Source organism: Oryctolagus cuniculus, chromosome 5 (assembly GCF_964237555.1).
Source record: "Oryctolagus cuniculus chromosome 5, mOryCun1.1, whole genome shotgun sequence".
NCBI classification, from domain to species: Eukaryota; Metazoa; Chordata; class Mammalia; order Lagomorpha; family Leporidae; genus Oryctolagus; species Oryctolagus cuniculus.
The window spans coordinates 62974839-62996437 of record NC_091436.1 but is presented as its reverse complement, the minus strand read 5'-3'; the positions used below and the strand labels follow the sequence as shown (position 1 = coordinate 62996437).

At 38.8% G+C, this 21599-nt stretch overlaps 1 protein-coding gene across 2 annotated transcripts in view; it reads left to right on the top strand.

The window, feature by feature from the left end:
* AFG1L (AFG1 like ATPase) overlaps positions 1-21599 on the top strand; it is a 193765-nt gene that overhangs the window by 79714 nt on the left and 92452 nt on the right. For both annotated transcript variants that reach the window (XM_070073732.1, XM_070073733.1), the window contains one exon: positions 12231-12289. In XM_070073732.1, the coding sequence (XP_069929833.1) occupies positions 12231-12289 (59 nt within the window). The remainder of the gene's footprint in view (positions 1-12230; positions 12290-21599) is intronic.

Genomic DNA, 21599 nt, shown 5'->3' with positions numbered 1-21599 from the left:
GCATAACACTCTTTGGCCAAGATTAAATAAACTGGAAATACCTAATTTGGGAATGTAAAAGATACTGAAGATTAAATATGATTATTAAAAGGTAGAAGAATAACATCTACCAGAGCAAATAGAAGTATGTTTTATGAAATTTCTATTTTGTATATGTTTAAAAGTAAGAAAATATAGACTCTGTGACATAGAAGATCTAAGTGGGGAGAAGAGAACAGATTACACTGAAAAGTTGTGTACTGAGAAAGGTAAATGAAATCAGAAGTGATTAAACTAAGTAAGATTAGGCCGGCGCCACGGTTCACTAGGCTAATCCTCCACCTTGCGGTGCCAGCACACCGGATTCTAGTCCCGGTCGGGGCGCCGGATTCTGTCCTGGTTGCTCCTCTTCCAGGCCAGCTCTCTGCTGTGGCCAGGGAGTGCAGTGGAGGATGGCCCAAGTGCTTGGGTCCTGCACCCCATGGAAGACCAGGAGAAGCACCTGGCTCCTGCCATTGGATCAGCGCGGTGCGCTGGCCACAGCGCGCCAGCCGCGGCAGCCATTGGAGGGTGAACCAAAGGCAAAGGAAGACCTTTCTCTCTGTCTCTCTCTCTGACTGTCCACTCTGCCTGTCAAAAAATAAAAAATAAAAATAAAAATAAATAAACTAAGTAAGATTAAATCATCTAAATGCACTAAACTATAGCACTCAATCTATGGAAAAGAAAGCAATGTAGGGCTGGCGCTGTTGCACAGCAGGTTAACGCCCTGGCCTGAAGCACCAGCATCCCACATGGGTGCCGGTTCCAGACAGACCCTGCTGCTCCAACTCTCTGCTATGGCTGAGAAAGCAGTACAAGATGGTCCAAGTCCTTGGGCTCCTGCACCCATGTGGGGGACCTGGAAGAAGCTTCTGGCTCCTAGCTTTGGATTGGCACAGCTCTGGCCATTGTGGCCAATTGGGGAGTGAACCAGCGGATGAAAGACCTCTCTCTCTCTCTGTCTGCCTCTCCTTCTCTCTCTCAGACTCTGACTTTCAAATAAATAGATAAATCTTTAAAAAAATATATAAAAACAAGAAAGCAATGTAGTAAGAAAGCTAACTTGAGAAGCTCTCACAAATTACAAGAAGAGAATAATGATAAAAATGTGTAAATTCCCAGGAGGAAAGAGAACTGCATGTGAACTTATGAAGACAATGTTTGAAAAGATGAAAAATGATCAAAGTAGTGTGTTGAGTATAAACAGTAATTTTGTTTCCTTTGCTGGGGAAAGTTTATAGATATTGAGTGACATCATTTGTGACACTTATAACTAGGGACATATACAGTCAAGTGTTTTAGAATTTAAAATACACCTGCTTTTTTTCAAATTACTAGGGAAGACAAGACTCAGGAAAAGATAGTTCCTTTTTTTTTCTTTCTTTTATTTTTGAAAGATAGTTCTTAGAGTAAAAGTTAGAAAAGGGCAAAAAAAGTATAAACAAAAATTATGAAATAAGATGTGAAATTATTTCAATTTTAAAATTCATACTTCAATTATTTCAATGATAAAAATATCAATGGGTTAGGTTCCTCTATTAAAAACTCACACTTCTTCTGGCATGGCTAAGTAGGGTCCTAGTTAAATGATTTTCCTTCAGCTAACAGTAATAAATTCCATTCAAAATTTTCAAGAAAATTAGTTGAAGGTTCCGGAGAGTGACAAGGCAGGCAGATTCTAGAGAAGAGATAAATCTAGGACGAAGTTCCAGCATCAAGAGCATATAAACCCTGCCCTACTCTACCGTCTGACTGATGCATGTACAGGGGGATCAGGGAAGGGTTTCAGAACTGACATTTCATCCACTGCCCAAGGAATTTGTAGTTCGAGTCCAGTCAAAGAAATTTCATAAAGGTGGATAGGCATATATCAACACTCTTCAGCAAGTAAAATAGAATCCATGGCACAACATTCACAAGATGCAGAACATAGTCCAGAAGTGAATATTCAGGAAAATGTGATCCATCCTCAAGAGAAAAAGAACCAACAGAGACAAAGACCAATATGGCCTACATGAGGGAATAAGGACATCGCAGCAGTGATGTGACTGCAGCTGCTCAGGGAATGAGGTAAAGGAAAATAAGTTCATAATGAATGAAAAGACAGAAAATATGAGCAGAGAAATGAAACCATAGCCATAACAAAGTAACTAAGTTTAGCTTTGAAAAAGACTGTTATCTTAAATAAAAATTCACTTGATGTGCTTAAAAGCAGAATGGAGATGGTGGAGGAAAGAATAAGAGAATTTTAAATTTTAAATTAGCTAATATGAAGAATATAAAGAAAATGATAAAAGAAACAGCTTTAGGCATTTGTAGAATCATAGTAAGTTTTCTAACGTATTTCTGATTGGAATCATGGAAGGCAAGGAGAGAGAAGGAGGCAGACAGATTTTTGAAGAAATAATGAATGAAAATATTCCAAATCTGAATGAACACAAAAATACAAGGATACTTCAAAATGTTTGTGGAAAATTTGCATATCTTTCAATTCTCTTTTTTTCTAAGAGGTACTCTTTTTGGGTATTTAGATTTAAGATGCTTAGTGACCTTCTAGCAAAGTAAGTACTAGAGAGCCCTTACCTAGGCATTCCATAATCAAACTAGAAAAACTAGGTAAAGAGAAAATACTGAAGGCAACCAGAGAAAAACATGACACGTTAAATATGAAGAAACCACAGTTAGGAACTGATGACGACTGTTGGAAGTTCTGGAGGTCAGAGACAGTGCAACTACATCTTTAAAATGTTGGAGGAAAACCTTTCAACTTAGATTTTTTTTTTTTAAGATTTATTTATTTATTTGAAAGAATTACACAGAGAAGGAGAAGCAGAGAGAGAGGGAGGTCTTCCATCCTCTGGTTCACTCCCCAATTGGCCGCAACGGCCGGAGCGGAGCTGCACCGGTCTGAAGCCAGGAGCCAGGAGTTTCTTCTGGGTCTTTCACTTGGGTGCAGGAGCCCAAGGACTTGGACCATCCTCAACTGCTTTCCCAGGCATAGCAGAGAGCTGGATTGGAAGTGGAGTAGTGGGTTCTCAAACTGACACCCATATGGGATGCTGGCAATGCAGGTGGCAGCTTTTACTTGCTGTGCCACAATGCCAGCCCCTTAACTTAGGGTTTTATATGCAACGAAAGTTTCCTTAGAAAATGAAGATGAAATAAAGATGTTCTAAGAAAGAGGAAAATTCAGAGACCTTACCACCATCAGACCTGTACTATGACAGATTTCAAAACTAGTTCTTCAAATTGAAGAGAAATGATAATGGAAGTGAGAGAGCATCAGAAACATCAAGTATTGTTATAACATGTCTGAACAGAGGGGAATAAAGGAAATCAAATAATAAAATACTAGGCCCCCAAATTAAATGTTAGTGAACTAAACATTTCAATGGAAAGGTAGAGATACCAGAATGGGTAAAAAGAATTCTCCGGGCTTACTTTAAACACAAAGACACAGATGGGTTCAAGGTAATTGGATGTAAAAAGATAGAAGCAGTAATGACACAGAGGCTGACTTGCATTATTTTCAAGAAGTTGCTGTCAATCTTCTATTTGTTCTCCTGTATGTAATGGACATGTATCCTTTGTCCACTGTCTGCTTATAAGATTTTTTTTTCTTTCTCATCAGTTTGGAGCAGTTTGATGATAATATGCCTTGCTATCACTTTCTTGGTGTTTCTTGTGATTGGAGTTTATTGAACATCTTAGATCTATATGTTTATAATTTTCAAGTTGGAAAATATTTGGCCATTATTTCCTGAAATGCTTTTATCTATTTCTTCCTGCCCTCTCTTTGAGTACTGAAATTACATCTATTTAAGGGTATTTAAAATTTTTGTGGAAAGTGGAATTAAAAGATAAGCTTATTTTGGTGGAAAAATTTAGAAATGCATTCATAGTTTTTTCATAATATGCATTTCCACAAACTTTTTGAAACCCCCTAGCATTAAACTACTTAGAGCTGTCCAACATCTCACTATTTTCTCTATTCCTTTTTCTTGTTTTTTCTTTTCCATGATTTTATCTTGGATAGATGCTTTTGCCATGTCTTCAAGATCACTAAAATTTTCTCCTTCAGTGTCTAATTTGCTGTTGCTTCCATCCAACATATTTTTTATCTTGCATATATTGTAGTTTTCATCTATGAGAAGTCATCTTGGGTCTTTTTTATGTTTTCCATATCTGTTTAATGTGGTCAGTTTTTTTTTTTTTTTAAAGATTTTATTTATTTGAGAGGTAGAGTTACAGACAGTGAGAGGGAGAGACAGAGAGAAAAGTCTTCCTTTTGTTGGTTCACTCCCCAAATGGCTGCAACATCTGGAGCTGCCCCGATCCGAAGCCAGGAGTCAGGAGCTTCTTCTAGGTCTCCCACGTGGGCACGGGGGCCCAAGGACTTGGGCCACCTTCTACTGCTTTCCCAGGCCATAGTATAGAGCCGGATTGGAAGAGGAGCAGTTGGGACTAGAACTAGTACCCATATGAGGTGCCGGTGCTGCAGGCAGAGGATTAACCTACTACACCATGGCACCGGCCCCAATGTGGTCAGTCTTTCCTCTAGCTGTTTGAACACATGAAATACAGCAATAACTGTGTCAATGTCCTTCTAAATTTATCATCTCCGTTATTTCTAGGGCTATTTCTTTGGATGAGAAATCATTATGGGTCATACTTTCTCATTTCTTTATATGCTTTGTCATTGTTTATTGGATGCCAGATGTGTACATTTAGCTTGTTGGGTGGTGGATAGTTTTTACCTATATATTGAACTTTGTTCTCTTTCTTAGAAACAGTTTAGTTCTTTATGTATTGCAGGACCGGGGCAGCATTTAGTCTTGGAGGCAAATCAGTACTCTACCTAATGCCTCGTGAATTAAGTCTTCCAATTAGACTTGTGAGACTAGACACTATTCCTAAGCACGTGTAGGAGTTCCAGGGGTGCTTTCCTCCGATACTGTCAGATGACTTTATTCCCTGGCTTCAGGTAGTTTTCTCACACACTGTGCTGACCGGCAACCAGTTGAGGCCTCCACCTGGGCACTCAGCTGGTCTCCAGGGCACTCTCGCTGGGCTGTGCTCTTTTCTGTGCTCCTCCTCCCTGTACTCTGTTGGCCTTCGCCTCCCTGGGCTCCCATGCATCTCTGCCTGGGTTCCCCTTCCATGTACTGCAGGCTCCAGGATGGGGCCGGTGTGGATCTCTCTGCTTGTGCCCTTGTTCTGAGGGATAACTGTCCTTTGTTGCTGTGTCCAGTAGTTACACGAAGATCTGAATGGCAGGTGTAGGGATCATGGAGGGCCACTCTAAAAGTCTACCTGCCACAGTTGCTTCAAGGGACAGCTTGGCAGAGAATGTGGCATTTGAGTATTAGAATCTATAGTATTAGAAAAGAAGGTAGTGGGGATGTTTAAGTGCAGGCTCTGCCTAGATAGCCTTCAGTCTTCACTGCTTGGTGGCACCATGCTCATTTTTTCAATGTAGTCCAGGTCCTTTGTTAGCTCTGCAAACCTGACTTGGAACCCTGACATAAAAATGACAAGCTTCCTGCTCTGTGGATTATGTTTCTGTGTTGTGTCTCCTTCTACCTTGTATTCTATTTTTGTGGTCTGGTTTTGTCTGTCAGCCATTGTAAGCCCACTGGTCACAGCAAAGTTCTGAAAAAGTCTGTAGATTTTGGCATCATTAAAATCCTTGGTTCTAAGCTAAGGTCTGTCCATTATTGGCTAGGTGTTCATCAAATTCATATTTTTTTCTGGATGTCTAAAATAATAATTTTATTTACTTTTTTTGCAATTTAAAAAATTTGTATGAGGTGAGCAGATTTCATGTATTTATATATACAGATCTAGGAGCATGGTGATTCTTGCCACCCTACCCTCCCTACCACTAACACTCCCACCCTTCCTCCTCCTTCCTTCTTTATTTTTTTAATTTTTGCAATGACATACTTTCAGTTTATTTTACAATCATAAGCTTAACCCACCACTAAGTAAAGAATTCAACAAATAGTAAGAAAAAAACTGTTCCTCAATGGTAGAGACAAGGGCTATAAATAATAATAAAATCTCAGAATGTCAACTTTGCTCATATATATTACATTTTTGTACTCCATTGGCTACCACAAATCAGGGAAAACATGATATTTGTCTTTTTAGAACTGGCTTATTTCACTAGGTGTAATGGTTTCCAGTTGTACCCATTTTGTTGCGAAACAGGATTTCATTCTTTTTTTTTTTTTTTTTTTTTTTTGACAGGCAGAGTTAGTGAGAGAGAGAGACAGAGAGAAAGGTCTTCCTTTTCCGTTGGTTCACTCCCCTAATGGCCGCTATGGTTGGTGTGCTACACTGATCTGAAGCCAGGAGCCAGGTGCTTCCTCCTGGTCTCCCATGCGGGTGCAGGGCCCAAGCACTTGGGCCATCCTCCACTGTACTCCTGGGCCAAAGCAGAGAGCTGGACTGGAAGAGGAAAAACCAGGACAGAATCTGGCACCCTGACCGGGACTAGAACCCGGGGTGCTGGTGCTGCAGGCGGAGGATTAGCCTAGTGAGCCGCGGCGCCAGCCAGGATTTCATTCTTTTTCATGGCTGAGTAGTAGTTCATAGTGTTTATATACAACATTTACTCTATGCAGTCATAGATTGATGGACATCTGGGTTGATTCCATATTTTAGCTATTGTGAATTGAGCTGCAATAAACATGGGGTACAGATCACTCTTTAATATGCTGATTTCATTTCATTTGGGTAAATTCCCAGGAATGGAATAGCTGGATGATATGGTATATCTACTTTTAGATTTCAGGGGAATTTTCATATTGTCTTCACAATGGCTGTACTAATTTATATTCCCACCAGCAGTGTATTAGGGTAACTTTTTTCCCCATATCCTCACCAGCATTTATTGTTTGTTGATTTCTGCATGAGCATCATTCTGACCTGGTTGAGGTGAAGCCTCATTGTGGTTTTGATTTGCGTCTCCCTGATGACAAATGATCCTGAGCATTTTTTCATGTGAAAAAGAATGAAATCCTGTTTTGCAACAAAATGGATGCAACTGAAAACCATTATACCCAGTGAAATAAGCCAGTTATAAAAAGACAAATGTCATATGTTTTCCCTGATTTGTGGTAGCCAACAGAGTACAAAAAAATGTTGGCCATTTGAGTTTTGAAACATGCCTGTTTAAATGCTTTGTCCATTTCTTAACTGGATTGTTTCTGGATTAAGGATCTAAATCTGTGACCTGATATCATCAAATTACTAGAGGAGAATATTGGGGAAACTCTGTAAGACATTGGTGTTGGCAAAGACTTCTTGGAAAAGATCCCGGAAGCATAGGCAATAAAAGCAAAAATAGACAAATGGGATTACATCAAGCTAAGAAGCTTCTGCACTGCAGAGGAAATACTCAACAAAGTGAAGAAGGAATTGACAGAATAGGAGATAATATTTGCAAACTATGCCTCTGATAAAAGATTAATATCCAGAATCTATAAAATGCATAAGAAACTCAACAACAACGTTAGTATTTTTATGTCAGAAACTTTTATTTAGTTGAGGCAGAAGGACGGAGAGACACAGACAAGAGCAAGCTCTCATCTACCTATTTACTCCCTAAATGCCTCTAAGAGCTGGAGCTGGGCTGCAGCTGAAGCCAGGAGCTAGGAACACAATCCAGATCTCCCACGTGGATGATAGGAACCCAGTTACTAGCTAGAGGTTGGTATGGAACCTAGGTACTTTGATAGGGGAAATGTGTGTATTAACCATCAGGCCAAATGCCCAACCCCAGCAAATTATTCTTAAAACTCTATTTGTTAAAAAAAAATTAAAAAATTAAAAAAACTCTATTTGTTTATTTATCTGTAAAATGGAGGTAAAAGATCCTTTGCAGAATTATTATAATTTGTGTATAGTGCCTAGAAAATTGCCAGGCTTGTAGTTATTCTGTCTTTATTCCTCATTTTATCTTTTGCCTTTAGCAGTCATTTGGTGCAGATGTATATAGTAGACATTCATGAATGCAGGTTGAAAAGATTATCAAATTTTAATAGCATAGGGGAACATTTAATTAGCTATATTATCTACAGATAGATTTAGTAAAATATTATTTGAACTTTAGTTCTTTTTTGTTTTTATTTTTTTTTAAGATTTATTTATTTATTTGATAGGGTTACAGAAAGAGGGAGAAAGAGAGAGAGAATGAATCTCCTGTCCATTGGCTCACTCCCCAGATGGCTGCAGCAGCCATGGCTGGGCCAAGCCAGAACCAGGAGTGAGGAGCTCCATCTGGCTCTCCCACGTGGGTGGCAGGGGTTCAAGCACTTGGGCTCTCCTCTGCTGCTTTCCCAGGCTCGATAGCATGGAGCTGGATTGGAAGTGTAGCTGCTGGGACACGAGCTGGTGCCCTAATGGGATGCCAGCTTCACAAGTGGCAGCTTTACCCTCTATGCCATACCAGCCCCTCCCCTTCTAAAGAAGCTAAGTAGCTGTTGTTGCTTAAGTGGTCTAATGGTGTACTTTTCTTTTTAACCTAAAATAAAGTAAGAACCTCCTGGAGGGATAAATCAGATTTCTGTGGATCCATAAAAGCATATAATTATTTTGTTAATTTATAGAAAAACTCTTTTTAATTGTCTTAAAAGTTTTCTTACTCTAAACTGGTATGTTCGTAGATAAATAAGCATCATTCATCCTCTTGTCCTGATACTTAGAGTTTTAAGGAAGAGATTTGCCCAGTCATGTGCATCTCTAAAGTATTTATGTAGGTACTTGTAATTATTTTAAAAATCCTCTTTGCATGTATTTCATCTGTAAGTATTATTCTGGTTATTCGCTGTGGAGGGTTTAGAGGTCCTTATACCATTCTCTACAAAATGAGTGCCCTGTAATTCCAGTACTCTATCTCATAAGGCCAAGTGTTCTCTGTTTAGAGATCATTAAAAAATTCCTAGGCATGAACTGCTGAATTTTTAAATAGTATTTAGTAAATAATGACAAATGTTGATATGAATGTATTTTTAAAATCTTTATGTCTAAGAAAAATAACATTAAACAACTAATATTAAAAATTTTGGTAGCTAAATAACATTTCAGGAGATGGAGCAATTGCATTGATAATTAGCATAATATTTGAATTGCAGAAAAACTCTTCAATTTAATGAGTCCAATCTTTTTTCACTTAAGAGTCCTATAAAATCATAAAGATTTTTAAGCGAAATGATTTCTATTTAGAATTCTGTTTGGAAAATACTTTTCCGAGCAGAAAGTTTTGAATTATATACCTTTGGAAAGGTTGATTTTTTTTTTTTTTTTTTTGACAGGCAGAGTGGACAGTGAGAGAGAGAGACAGAGAGAAAGGTCTTCCTTTGCCATTGGTTCACCCCCCAGTGGCCGCCGCGGCCAGCGCGCTGTGGCTGGCGCACCGCGGCTGGCGCACCGCGCTGATCCGATGACAGGAGCCAGGTACTTATCCTGGTCTCCCATGGGGTGCAGGGCCCAAGCACTTGGGCCATCCTCCACTGCACTCCCTGGCCATAGCAGAGAGCTGGCCTGGAAGAGGGGCAACCGGGACAGAATCCGGCGCCCCGACTGGGACTAGAACCTGGCGTGCCGGCGCCGCAAGGCAGAGGATTAGCCTAGTGAGCCGCGGCGCCGGCCTGGAAAGGTTGATTTTTAAAAAGTTAACCCTCTAAAAATTAAGTTCTTAATGTGAAAAGGCATAGTTATTCTGCTTTAACTTTGCTGATGCTGATGAGTGGACGTCTGTTAATCAAGAGTATTTACTAGTGGGCCTTCCCATCTCTCATTGTCATTAACATGCTGAAAGGTGCCTGCTTTCAGCTGCATCTCAGAAACGTATGTATACATAGAATAATGCGACTCTGCAAATAAGACCAAAGGCTGCCTTGATGTAAATGTTCATCGGTGTAATACCTTAGCTTTAGTTCTATAACAGTCATGTGTATTTTTCTCCAGTAAAATTTTAAAGAGCTCATTGAGAAATAATTGATATGATAAATGGTACACATTTAAAGCATGCCGTTAGAAAAATATTGGCATAGGCACATATCTGTGAAACCATCATCATAGTCAGCATAGTGAACATTGCCATCGCCCCCAGGTGATGTGCCCTTTCTTCCTCTCTCACTACCGACCCTGCCCTCCCTTCCCCCAGGCAATCACTGATTTGCCATTGCTGTAGATTATGTTGCTTTTTAAGAGTGTTATGTAAGTGGAATCATACAGTATGCATTTATTGTTCAGGTCTGGCTTCTTTTATTCCATGTAACTATGTGAGATTCATCTGTCTTGTTGTGTGACCGAGTCATTTATCCTTTTTATCACTGAGACATTGTCACTGTAGAGATGTGCTGCAATTTGGTAACCCAGTCACCTAATGATGGACATTTGGACTGCTCTCAGTTTTTCACCATTACAAAGAAAGCTGAAGTCTTCAGCTGGTATGAGCATTGAGTGTGTTTTAATCTTGTTTTCAAGTTTTGCCACCTCCTGGAAGTCATGGCTATCACCTCGTATCATGCAGTGATGTTTCAGGCACCTTTCCCAGCAGCTTGGTAATTAGGGAAGACTATGTAAATACTTAACTTTAAGCTTATTTCCTGCATTTTACTCATTAGAGGTACTGATTATGAGAAAGAAAAGATCTCATTTTGAATTTTGAAATCCTAACAGCCTGGCCAGCATTATCTTACCTTTTATAATACCCCTAAATAAAAATTTTAAATGTAACTAAATTGAAACCTCTAGTCCTTAATTAACCAAAGAGCTTATGCAAATACTTTCTTCACTGTAATGATGTTATGATGAATATTTTTCTAAAGAGAATACATGTTTCCTAATGACCATATTTTCTTTCCATAAGTAAATGTGGCAGTAAGTCTATCATAGTTATCAAGTTTTCTCTAAACAAGGAAACATAGGAAAGATCCTCTAATGCCATACTTAAAAAAAAATTGTGACAAAATCTAATTTGTGTCTTTTATTAGTGAAAAAACTTTTTATTGTTCCCCATTTTTTTACTTAACTCAAAATTTACAGTAACTTCTAAAAGGAATGTTTTTTATATAATAAGATTTCAAACTCTTGAAAGAATTTTCTGTGAAGTTTCCTTTTCAAAGAAAAATAAACAAAGCTTAGTATCTGTTGGTCGTTTCTACTTGTTTGTCTTTGACAATAAGTGCGTGTGTGTGTGTGTGTGTGTGTGTGTGAATCAAGATATACTATGGCATACACATATATTAAAAGACACCTTTCTTGTTTGCATTTCTAGCTTAAGAATAGACTTTTAATTTTTAGGCCATTTCATTTAAAGTAAAGAGAGATTTATCTTCCTTGATATCAAATATGTAACCTTGATACACATCACAGTTTTGTCTTTTGATGTGTTTTCTAACGAGGGTATTGTTATTCTATAACTTTTAATTCTTTACTTAGAACTTCTTATTATAGTCTGAGTGAAGAATTCCTTTCCCAGTAGAATCCTATTCATGTATTCAAGTGTTAAATACTTTTAAATATATCATCTTTTTATGTTGGGTTATTGATTGAGGATTTTGTAAATTATATCTTCCAAATTATTTCATTGTTTCTTTTTTTTCAAAGATTTATATTTTTATTTATGTGAAAGGCACACAGAGAGAGAGAGAGAGGGATGGAGAGAAAAAGAGAACGATTTGGTTCATTCTCCAAATGGCCACAATAGCCAGAGCTGGGCAGGCTGAAACCAGGAGCCAGGAGTTTCTTCTGGGTCTCCCATGTTGTGTGCAGGGACCCAGGCACTTGGGTCATCTGCTGCTGCTTTCCCAGGCAACCTTAGCAGAGAGCTGGATTGGAAGTGGAGTAGCCAGGACAGAAACTGGTACCCATATGGGATCCCAGCATTAGAATTTGCAGGCTAACCTACTAGGCCACAATGCCGACCCCTCCTTGTTTCTTAATACAGTGGAAACTAATTTGATGGAATGGCTGTTTATTTTCTTTCTGTGACTGCTACTTTTTTCTCTTATTAAAATTATATTGAATTTTGCATAGTACTTGAATAGAAATCACTTTGGGTTATTTATTTATTTATTTTGGCTCCTTTCTTTTTTTTTTTTTTTATCAGTAGAAAGCTTTATTTGTAGGAGTAAAGAATAAACTAGCAGATGATTTAAACTAAGCACAAAGCTAATACTAGTATTTCCTTTCAGATCTCTATAAAAATGGACTCCAAAGAGCTAACTTCGTACCATTTATAGCTGTCCTGAAGGTAAGAAAATTCACACACTTGGGTTTGCTGATTGACATCAGATTGGCTGCCAGTCGAAGACTCTACTGAACTACCTTGGCCTTGGGTTCAAGCAGAATTCATTGTGACATTTGGACAGAAAATACTAGGCACAGGCACTAAAGGAGAAAACAATCTTTTTTATGTACTGTGTATCCATTTGCACATGATAAAAATTACAAAACCTAGTCTAAATTATTGTCTAACTGAAACATTTGATAGTTTGTATTTTAAAATTTTTAATTTGAGATTTACTCATAAATATTATAGTGGAATGTTTAAACTTATACATTTATTTCTGGAAAAAAATGTTTCATGTTCCCTGTTTCCTTCAGGTTAATGGTCATTAGCATGTTTTCCCAGCTATTGAAGTTGCAATTCTAGAGTAGCATTATTACAAAAATATTCTAATATATTTAAATGTGATTGCCATCAAGTTATCATGAAATTATGTCAAGTTGAGGCACCTAAATAGTTTAAATATTTGTGTGTGTCATCACTGCATAGAGTTTAAAATAGTCTTCATTACAATATGATTAAGGATAAAATAGTCTCCTTTTTTACTGTTAATTCTAAGTAATCTTTGCATCATTATTCAATATACTTCCACATTCTACCAATAATTTTTGAGAACCTACTATGTGCAAAGTGCTACATGAGGCATAATGGGTAACGTGATTATTAAATAGGCCATTACTATAATCTAGTTGAGGATATAGTATATACACATATACCAGAAAGCAACATGTGTAGTGGGTACCAAAAAGAAGCATAATTATGTGCCAAAATTTAATTTTTGTAATTTTAGGGACATAATTTTTGCCAGCTCATGTCAGCATATCTGAAGACAGACTAAAGTATTTTTCTAAAATAAAAAAACTTAAAACTTCATAAATTCTTACCAAGAAGGAGGAGTTAAAATACTTTATCTCCAGATATTCTAAAGATGTAGGCAATCTTTTCGACACATATTTTAAACTAGAATTATTGTTAGTGCCAAACTTTATTCCCTATGCTATACTTAGGGGAATTAACACATCTGTTTCCTTGAACAATTTTAGGTTCTGAAGGATTTCGTTTTTTTCTGAGATATTTATAGATGTAAGGGAAAGTACTTTTGGAAGCTTTTTGCTGTTAGTAATTTTTTTCGCTTATTTTCATGTTTTGAATTTGGGGAGAAGGTTGTTTTGCAGCTTTTTCTCCACACTAAAAATCTAAAGTAAGATGGTATATCCAGACACTTTAGTATATACAAGGAAACTAAGAAAATGAAATGCTAAAAATAGTGTCTCCGTATAGCACAACATACACAGATATAAAGACAGAAGTCTTGAAGAATGAAATAAACCAAGAGATTCTCAGGGAACTTTGTAGCTATACCTTTTTTTTTTTTTTCCTTTGTGGCCAGTACTATGGTTTGAATAGGATATGGCTTCCAAGCTCAAGCAGAGAGTTAAATCCCCAAGTCATAATTTAGTGGTACTAAGAGGGTGGGTACCTTGAGGTCCATCAATAAGTGAATAAATGTTATTATGTATGCATAAAATGGGTGATTATTCTTCCACAAGATGGGAATGAAATCTTTACATGTCTTATAATACAAATAGCCTTGGAAACATCATGCTAAGTGAAATAAGCTAAACACAAAAGGACAAATAAATGATCGACTTACACAAAGTGCCTAGAAAAGACAAATTCCTAGAGCCAGAAAGTGGAATCCAGGTCCCCAGGGCCTGGGAGGAGGAAGGGAGTATTTGATGGGTACAAGAGTTGCTGTTCAGGGTCAGGGAAGTTCTGGAAATGAATGGTGGTGGTGGCTGCTTAGCATTGTGAATGTACTCAGTGTCACTGAAGTATGTGGGTAAAAATGATTAAAATGGCAAATTTTATGTTTATTTTACCGTAATGTTTTAAAAATGAAAAGCAAAAGCCTTGGACCTGGAGAGGTATAGAAATTGCTGAGGGGCATCTCCCCAGTCCCTGTAACAAAGCAAAGCAGAGCAAAGCAAAAGAGAAGGAAAGCAAAACAGGGAGACTCCTCTTGTGCTCTTGCACGCTCTGGAGTTTATTGTGCTGTTCTTTTTCTAATTTGCTGAGATTAATTTTTACCTCATTTCAACCTTCTTTCCTAAATGCATTTAAGGTTGTATATTTCCCTCTCGTATTGCTTTAATTGCATCCATGAAGTTTTAAAGGTTAAATTAATTTGATTTATTTATTTGAAAAACCAGCGAGAGGGGGAGAGAGTGCATGAGAGGTTGAGCTCGTGAGCGCCCCCATCTGTTGGTTCGTTCCCTAAACGCCTACAATGGTCTTAGTTGGGCTGGCGGAAGCTGGGAGCCAGGAACTCAATCCAGGCATAGGTGGCCGGGACTCATTGCTGCCTCCCAGGGTAGATATGAGCAGGAAGCTGGAGTCAAGAGCTGGAGCTGGATGCTGAACCCAAGTACTCTGATGTAGGATGGAACATCTTAACTGCCATGATAAATGCCCACCCCCTCCATAAAGTTTTGATAGTTAGTATTTTTTTATCATCATTAAATTCAAAATATTTTCTAATTTCCATTGTGATTTCTTTAGCTCAGGGGATATCTAGAAGTATGTTACCCTATTTCTAAACCTAGGAGGATTTTCTGTTTATCATTTTGTTGTTTTTTTCTGATATCTTAAGATTTTTATCATTTACATTTTCTAAACATTTATTACAGAAAGAGAGAGTTAGTGAGACAGAAAGCATTTCTGGCTGCTGTTCATTCCCTAAATGCCTGCAATGGTCATGGCTGGGCCTGGCAATAGCCAAGGGCTAGGAACTCAATCCAAGCTTCCCGTGTTCGTGGCAGGGACCCAAGTACTTAAGCCTTCCCCTGCTGCCTCCTCGGGTTTGTACTAGTTGGAAGCTGAAGTTGGGAGCTAAGCTGGGACTTGAACCAGTCACTCGGAATGAGATGTGAGTGTCTCAGCTGGCAGCCTAACTGCTTGCCCAACACCCTCTTGTTTAAAACTTTTGATCAGGGCAGGTGTTATGTTACAGTGGGTTAAGCCACTGCCTGTGACTTTGGCATCCCAAATGATACTAGTTCAAGTCCTGTATGCTCCACTTCCAATCCAGCTCCCTACTAATACACCTGGGAAAGCAGCAGAAGATGGCTCCAGGCCCCTGCACCCATGTGGGAGACCCACAAGAAACTCCCGGCTTTGGCCCGACCCAGCCCTGGTCATTGCTGCCATCTGGGGAGTGATGGAAAATCTGTCTCTCTCTGTGTCTCTCCCTCCCTTTCTCTCTGTAATTCAGACTTTCAAATAAATACATAAATAAACCTTTAAAAAAACTATTTTGATGAACATATAATACTTGTATGTTTTTATGAGGTATAGTGTAATTTTCCAACAAATACACAGAGTATAGTTTCCTTAACAAATGCTTGGTTCCACTGTGGTGACAGAATATGCTATGTCTGTAGTCTGCCAAGTTTGTTCAAATTTACTTTTATGTATAGCATGTGGAAAATTTTTACAAATATTCTTTTTATTATTTAAAGTAGTGAGTACTCTCCAGTAGTGTATTATGCTATACATTTCATAATCAGATAAGGTTTTTAATTATAGCATTCAAATCATTGTTCTTATATTCTTTTCTCATCATTTACAGGGAGCCTTGTAGAAAACATCTCCCAGTATGATTGTAAATTTGTTTATTTTTCTTATAATTCTGTACATATTTAGAGGTTATAAGTTGCATACAAATTTTAAATGATTAAATGTTTGTTGCTTGTGAAAGGAACTTTTAAAATCATTAAGCAGTAAAGTTTTTTGTTTCTACTATATTCATAACTGCCTGTTAAAGCATTTTAAAGAGATTTATCTATTTATTTATTTATTTAGATTTATTTTATTTATTTGACAGAGTTACAGGGAGAGGTAGACACAGAGAGAGGGAGAGAGGAATAGAGAGAGAGATCTCCCATTCCCTAGTTCACTCCCCAAATGGCTGCAATAGTCAGAGTTGAGCTAACCCAAAACCAGGAGCCAGGAGCTTCTTCCGGGTCTCCCACATGGATGTAGGGGCCCAAGGACTTGGGCCATCTTCTACTGCTTTCCCAGGCCATAGCAGAGAGCTGCATTGAAAGTGGAGCAGCCAGGACTTGAACCAGTACTCATTTGGGATGCCGGCACTTCAGGCTGGGGTTTTAACAAGCTGTACCATAACACTGGCCCCAAGAGATTTATTTTTTGTTTGAAAGATAGAGTAAAAGAGAGAGAAAGGGAAAGAGAGAGAGAGAAAGAGAGAGATATCTTCCATCCACTGGTTCACTCCCCAAATGGCTGCAATGGCTGTGACTGGGCCAAGCCAAAGCTGGGAGCCTGGAACTCCATCCAGGTCTCCCATATGGGTGGCAGGATCCAAACACTTGGGCCATCTTCTGCTGCTTTCCCAGGTGCATTAGCAGGGAGGTGAGGGCTGACCCTTCTGTGTCACAACGCTAACTCCCCTCAAAGCATTTTTATCAAGACATCTTTAAATCTTTCTCAGGTAATTCTAGCATCTCTTCATCTTGTCGTAATCATCTATTGGTTGTCGTTTTACATCCAGTTTGCGATCTTTGTTTTTGGTTTGAGTGATTCTTCAATTGAAACTTGAATATTTTTATAATTTGTCATGAAATTTTGGATCTTATTTTTGTAATCAAACTTTTTATTCTGGTAAAATATACATAACATAACATTTCCTATTTGGACCATTTTTAAGTATTAAGTGACATCAAGTATATTCATCATTACTTTCCATCTCCGGATTTCTCATATTACCAAATATCTGTTTGAAACAGTTACTCATTACATAAATCTTTTTCTCCCAACTCCTGATGGCCACCATTTGACTTTCTATCTCTATAAATTTGTCTTTTCTAGGTATCAAAAAGTGAAAAATATTTGTCCTTTGTCTCATTTGATTTAGCATAATATCTTCAAGATTTAACCACATGTCAGAATCTGTCAGAATTCCATTCCTTTTTATGGCTTAAAAGTATTCCATTGTTGGGTGTGTGTGTGTGTGTATGTGTATGAGTGTGTGTGTGTGTATGCCATGTTTTCTTTATTCATTCATCTGTCAATAGACATTTGGATTGTTTCTACCTTACATTGTTGTAAATAATGCTGTTATGAACATTTCTGTACAAAAATCTGGTTGAGTTCCTGCTTTCAGTTCTTTTATGTATATACCCAGAAGTGGGATTGCTGGATCATACTGTAATTACATTTTACTTTTTTTTGAGGGACTGCCATCCTGTTTTCCACAGTGGCTATTCCATTTTATGTTCCTACTAGCAATGCATAAGGGTTCCAGTTTCTCCACAACCTCACCAACGTTTATTATTTTTTTAAATCATAGCCATACTAATGAGTGTGAAGTAGAATGTCATCATGATTTTGATTTAAGTTCCCAAGTTATTAGTGATGTTGCATTTCTTTTTTGTGTGTTTATTCTCAATCTGTATATTTTTATTGTGGATCTTATTTATACTTTGTTTTAGTTGTCTTTTGGGGGCTATTGTTCTTTTTTATTATTTTTTATTTGATTTGAGGTATACAGATTTCCGGTAATTCAGATATACAGGTTTAGGAACATAGTGATACTTCCTACCCTCCCTCTCTCCTGCCCACGCTCCCACCCTTCCTCTCATATTCCCTCTCTTAATTTTTGCAATGATCTACTTTCTTTTTTTTTAAGATTTATTTATATATTTGAAAGTCAGAGTTACATAGAGAGAGAAGGAGAGGCAGAGAGAGAGATCTTCCATCTGCTGGTTTACCCCCCAGTAGGCTAAAACAGCTGGAGCTGCGCCGACCCAAACCCAGGAGCCTGGAGCTTCTTCTGGGTCTCCCACATGGGTTCAGGGGCCCAAGGACTTGGGCCATCTTCTACTGCTTTCCCAGGCCATAGCAGAGAGCTGGATTGGAAGTGGAGCTGCTGGGTCTTGAACCGGTGCCCATATGGGATGCCGGTGCTTCAGGCCAGGGTGTTAACCTACTGCACCACAGTATCGACCCCTCAAGTACTTCTTGCATGGATGTTATTAGTGTCTCTAGAGTGTGGAGAAAAGAGAAAGAGAGACGGAGAGATTTTCTATCCACTGATTCACTACTCAAATGACTACAACAGCAAGACTGGGTCAGGCAAAAGCCAGGAACCAGGAACAGCATTCAGGTTTCTCACATCAAAGAACTCCCAGGAACTCAGTTACTTGGGCCATCATCTGCTGCTTCCCAGGCGCATTGGCAGGGAGCTGGATCAGAAGTGGAATAGCTGATACTTCAACCTGCACTCCTGTATAATCCCAAGCTGTGGCTTAACCCACTGTACTCCAGCACCCACCCTAGTCTGATTCTTTTGAGGGTTGTTTTTAAGCTTTATTTAGGGTCTACTAAATTAGCCTTTAGTTCTAGGTCTGTTGTTAACCCTTCTCCCCAGTGTGACCCTTACAGACTTATTACCATGTCCCCTTGATGTTCACTGAAAACTCTCCACTGTGGCTGTCCAAAATGCTTAAACTCCTGCCTCCCAGCTTTGTGGGGATTGCTGCACAGTCATGCGAAGTTTCACCCTATGCATGTGCAATTTGATTTTCAGCCAAAGATTATAAACATCCACTATGCAGATACCTGGAGCCCTTGCTCTGCATAGCTTCCTCCTGTACAGAATTGTACTGTGCAAATTCTAGGTGCTCCAGTTGCCCAAAACTTTGGCTCCTGTCTTCTCAGCTCATTTAAAATACCATGCTACAGTCTAGAGATTGCCTGTGGATAGACAGCCAGAGAAGATGTCATGTTTATTCATCATATTTGTTTCTCAAGTCTCAGAGGTTGCTATCTTTTGTGGACTGTTGTGTAGTGCCTATTGTCAGCTGTTTCATGTTTTGTCTAATGTTTTAGTGATTTACAGTTGGAAGGCAAAACTCAGCTCTAGCTATTCTACCTTAGCCAAAAGCATAAGTCTCTTAGTTGTCAGTTATGAAGAAAAATAATGTAGGATTTGTTTGTAGCTTGTTATTTTACCATGGATATAAAAATATAGATAGGATAACTATTAAAAAGCATGATAGGTGTGAAGATTTTGTTATACCTTTCTCTCACATGTTTAGAGGAATAGTTAAGTAAATGATACTTTATTTACATGAGTATATGAAGCATGGTTGTTGGAAATTATATTTTCCAAAAGTTTTTGGTAACATAGAATAATATTCACAGATAATGTGAGTGAAAAACTATAATGCTTGGCCAGCGCCGCGTCTCAATAGGCTAATCCTCTGCCTTGCGGTGCTGGCACACTGGGTTCTAGTCCCGGTTCGGGTGCTGGATTCTGTCCCAGTTGCCCTTCTTCCAGGCCAGCTCTCTGCTGTGGTCCAGAAGTGCAGTGGAGGATGGCCCAAGTGTTTGGGCCCTGCACCCCATGGGAGACAGGAGAAGCACCTGGCTCCTGCCTTCAGATCAGCGTGGTGCGCTGGCTACAGCGGCCATTGGAGGGTGAACCAACGGCAAAGGAAGACCTTTCTCTCTGTCTCTCTCTCACTGTCCACTCTGCCTGTCAAAAAAAAAAAAAAAACTATAATGCTAAGAGATACTTATTGTTTCAACTATGGAAATAATATATACATTCATGGAGAACTACTACAAATGTTAATCAAGCTTATTTCTGAATAAGATTATAGATTATTTTAATTTTCTCTTTTACATTTTCTAGAATTTCTGGAATGGTCTTATATTATTGTTGTAGCAAAAAACTTCTTAGAGGGTAAATTTTGTCCACTTTTCTTAGGAAATCAACAAATCTATATAATGTTGCCCCTATTCAAAGTTGAGAAATCATCAAAAAGCAAAATGGAGGGGCTGGCACTGTGGCACAGCAGGTTAAAGCCCTGGCCTGAAGCACCAGCATCCCATATGGGCGCCGTTTCAAGTCCCAGCTGCTCCACTTCTGATCCAGCTCTCTGCTATGGCCTGGGAAAGCAGTAGAAGATGGCCCAAGTCCTTGGGCCCCTGCACCCACATGGGAGACCCAGAAGAAGCTCCTGGCTCCTGGCTTCAAATCAGCACAGCTCCGGCCGTTGTGGCCATCTGGGTAGTGAACCAGTGGATGGAAGACCTCTCTCTGTCTCTACCTTTCTCTGCAACTCTGTCTTTCAAATAAATAAAATAAATCTTAAAAAAAAAAAAAGCAAAATGGATTGAACATGAGTCCCATCTATAGAGGCTATTGTAAAAAGAGTGGAAATGTAGGCCTAAGAAGAAACACAGGGTTGGTGGAGGTATGAGCGTGAGAATAGGGGTTCGGTAGACATGAACTAGCAAGTTAAAGCACTTGATGAGTATGCCTTGGAAGAAGAACTACCTCGGATGTGGGAAGTTTTTTCTAATAAAACTCTTCTATATTTTAAGAGGAATTGAAAATGCCAGGGTACTGATGAAGTAAAAAATCTGAGTAGCAAGCATTTAGTTTAGCGATTAATTTGTCATTAAAGATGCCTGTGTCCCACTTCGAGACACCTGGGTTTGATACCCAACTCTGGCTCCTGACTCCCATTTCCTACTAATGCAGATCCTGGGAGGCAGCAAGTGATGGCTTAAATAACTGGGTTCCTGCCACCCACATGAGAGATCTGTGTTGAGTTCTTCTGGTTTCAGCTTGGCCCAGGCATTTGCAGAGGTATCTGGGGAGTGAACCAGCAGATAGGGGAATTCTCTGTCTCTGTCTCTCTATGTCTGTTTCCCTAATAAATAAATAAAAATTTTAAAGAGGTGAGAGATGAGATGACTATAAGATTAGCTAGAAAGTAAGCTAGTTGAGCTAAGAAAACAGACTAAGGGCAAACCCATTAGAAAATGTAAAGTGTCTTACAAAAAACAAATCTTAGAACAAAAATGCTGCTGAAAATAAAATCAGTGACCAAGAAACTAGACTTATATGAGAAAGTCATACAAAAAGAATCTAGAATAACCAGAGACAAAAATATTACAGAGAAAATGTTAGTTATGGAAAGTAGACAGCAGAGATCATCTAGTCACATAATGCATGTTGTTAAAAAAAGTCAATATAGAGATTAAATAGAAGTCAGGGCCAGCACTGTGGTGTAGTGGGTAAAGCTGCCGCCTGCAGTGCCAGCATCCCATATAGGTGCCAGTTTGAGACCGGGAGGCTCCACTTCCAATCCAGCTCTTGGTGATGGCAGTAGAAGATGGCCCAAGTCCTTGGGCCCCTGCACCTATGTGGGAGACCCAAAAGAAGCTCCTAGCTCCT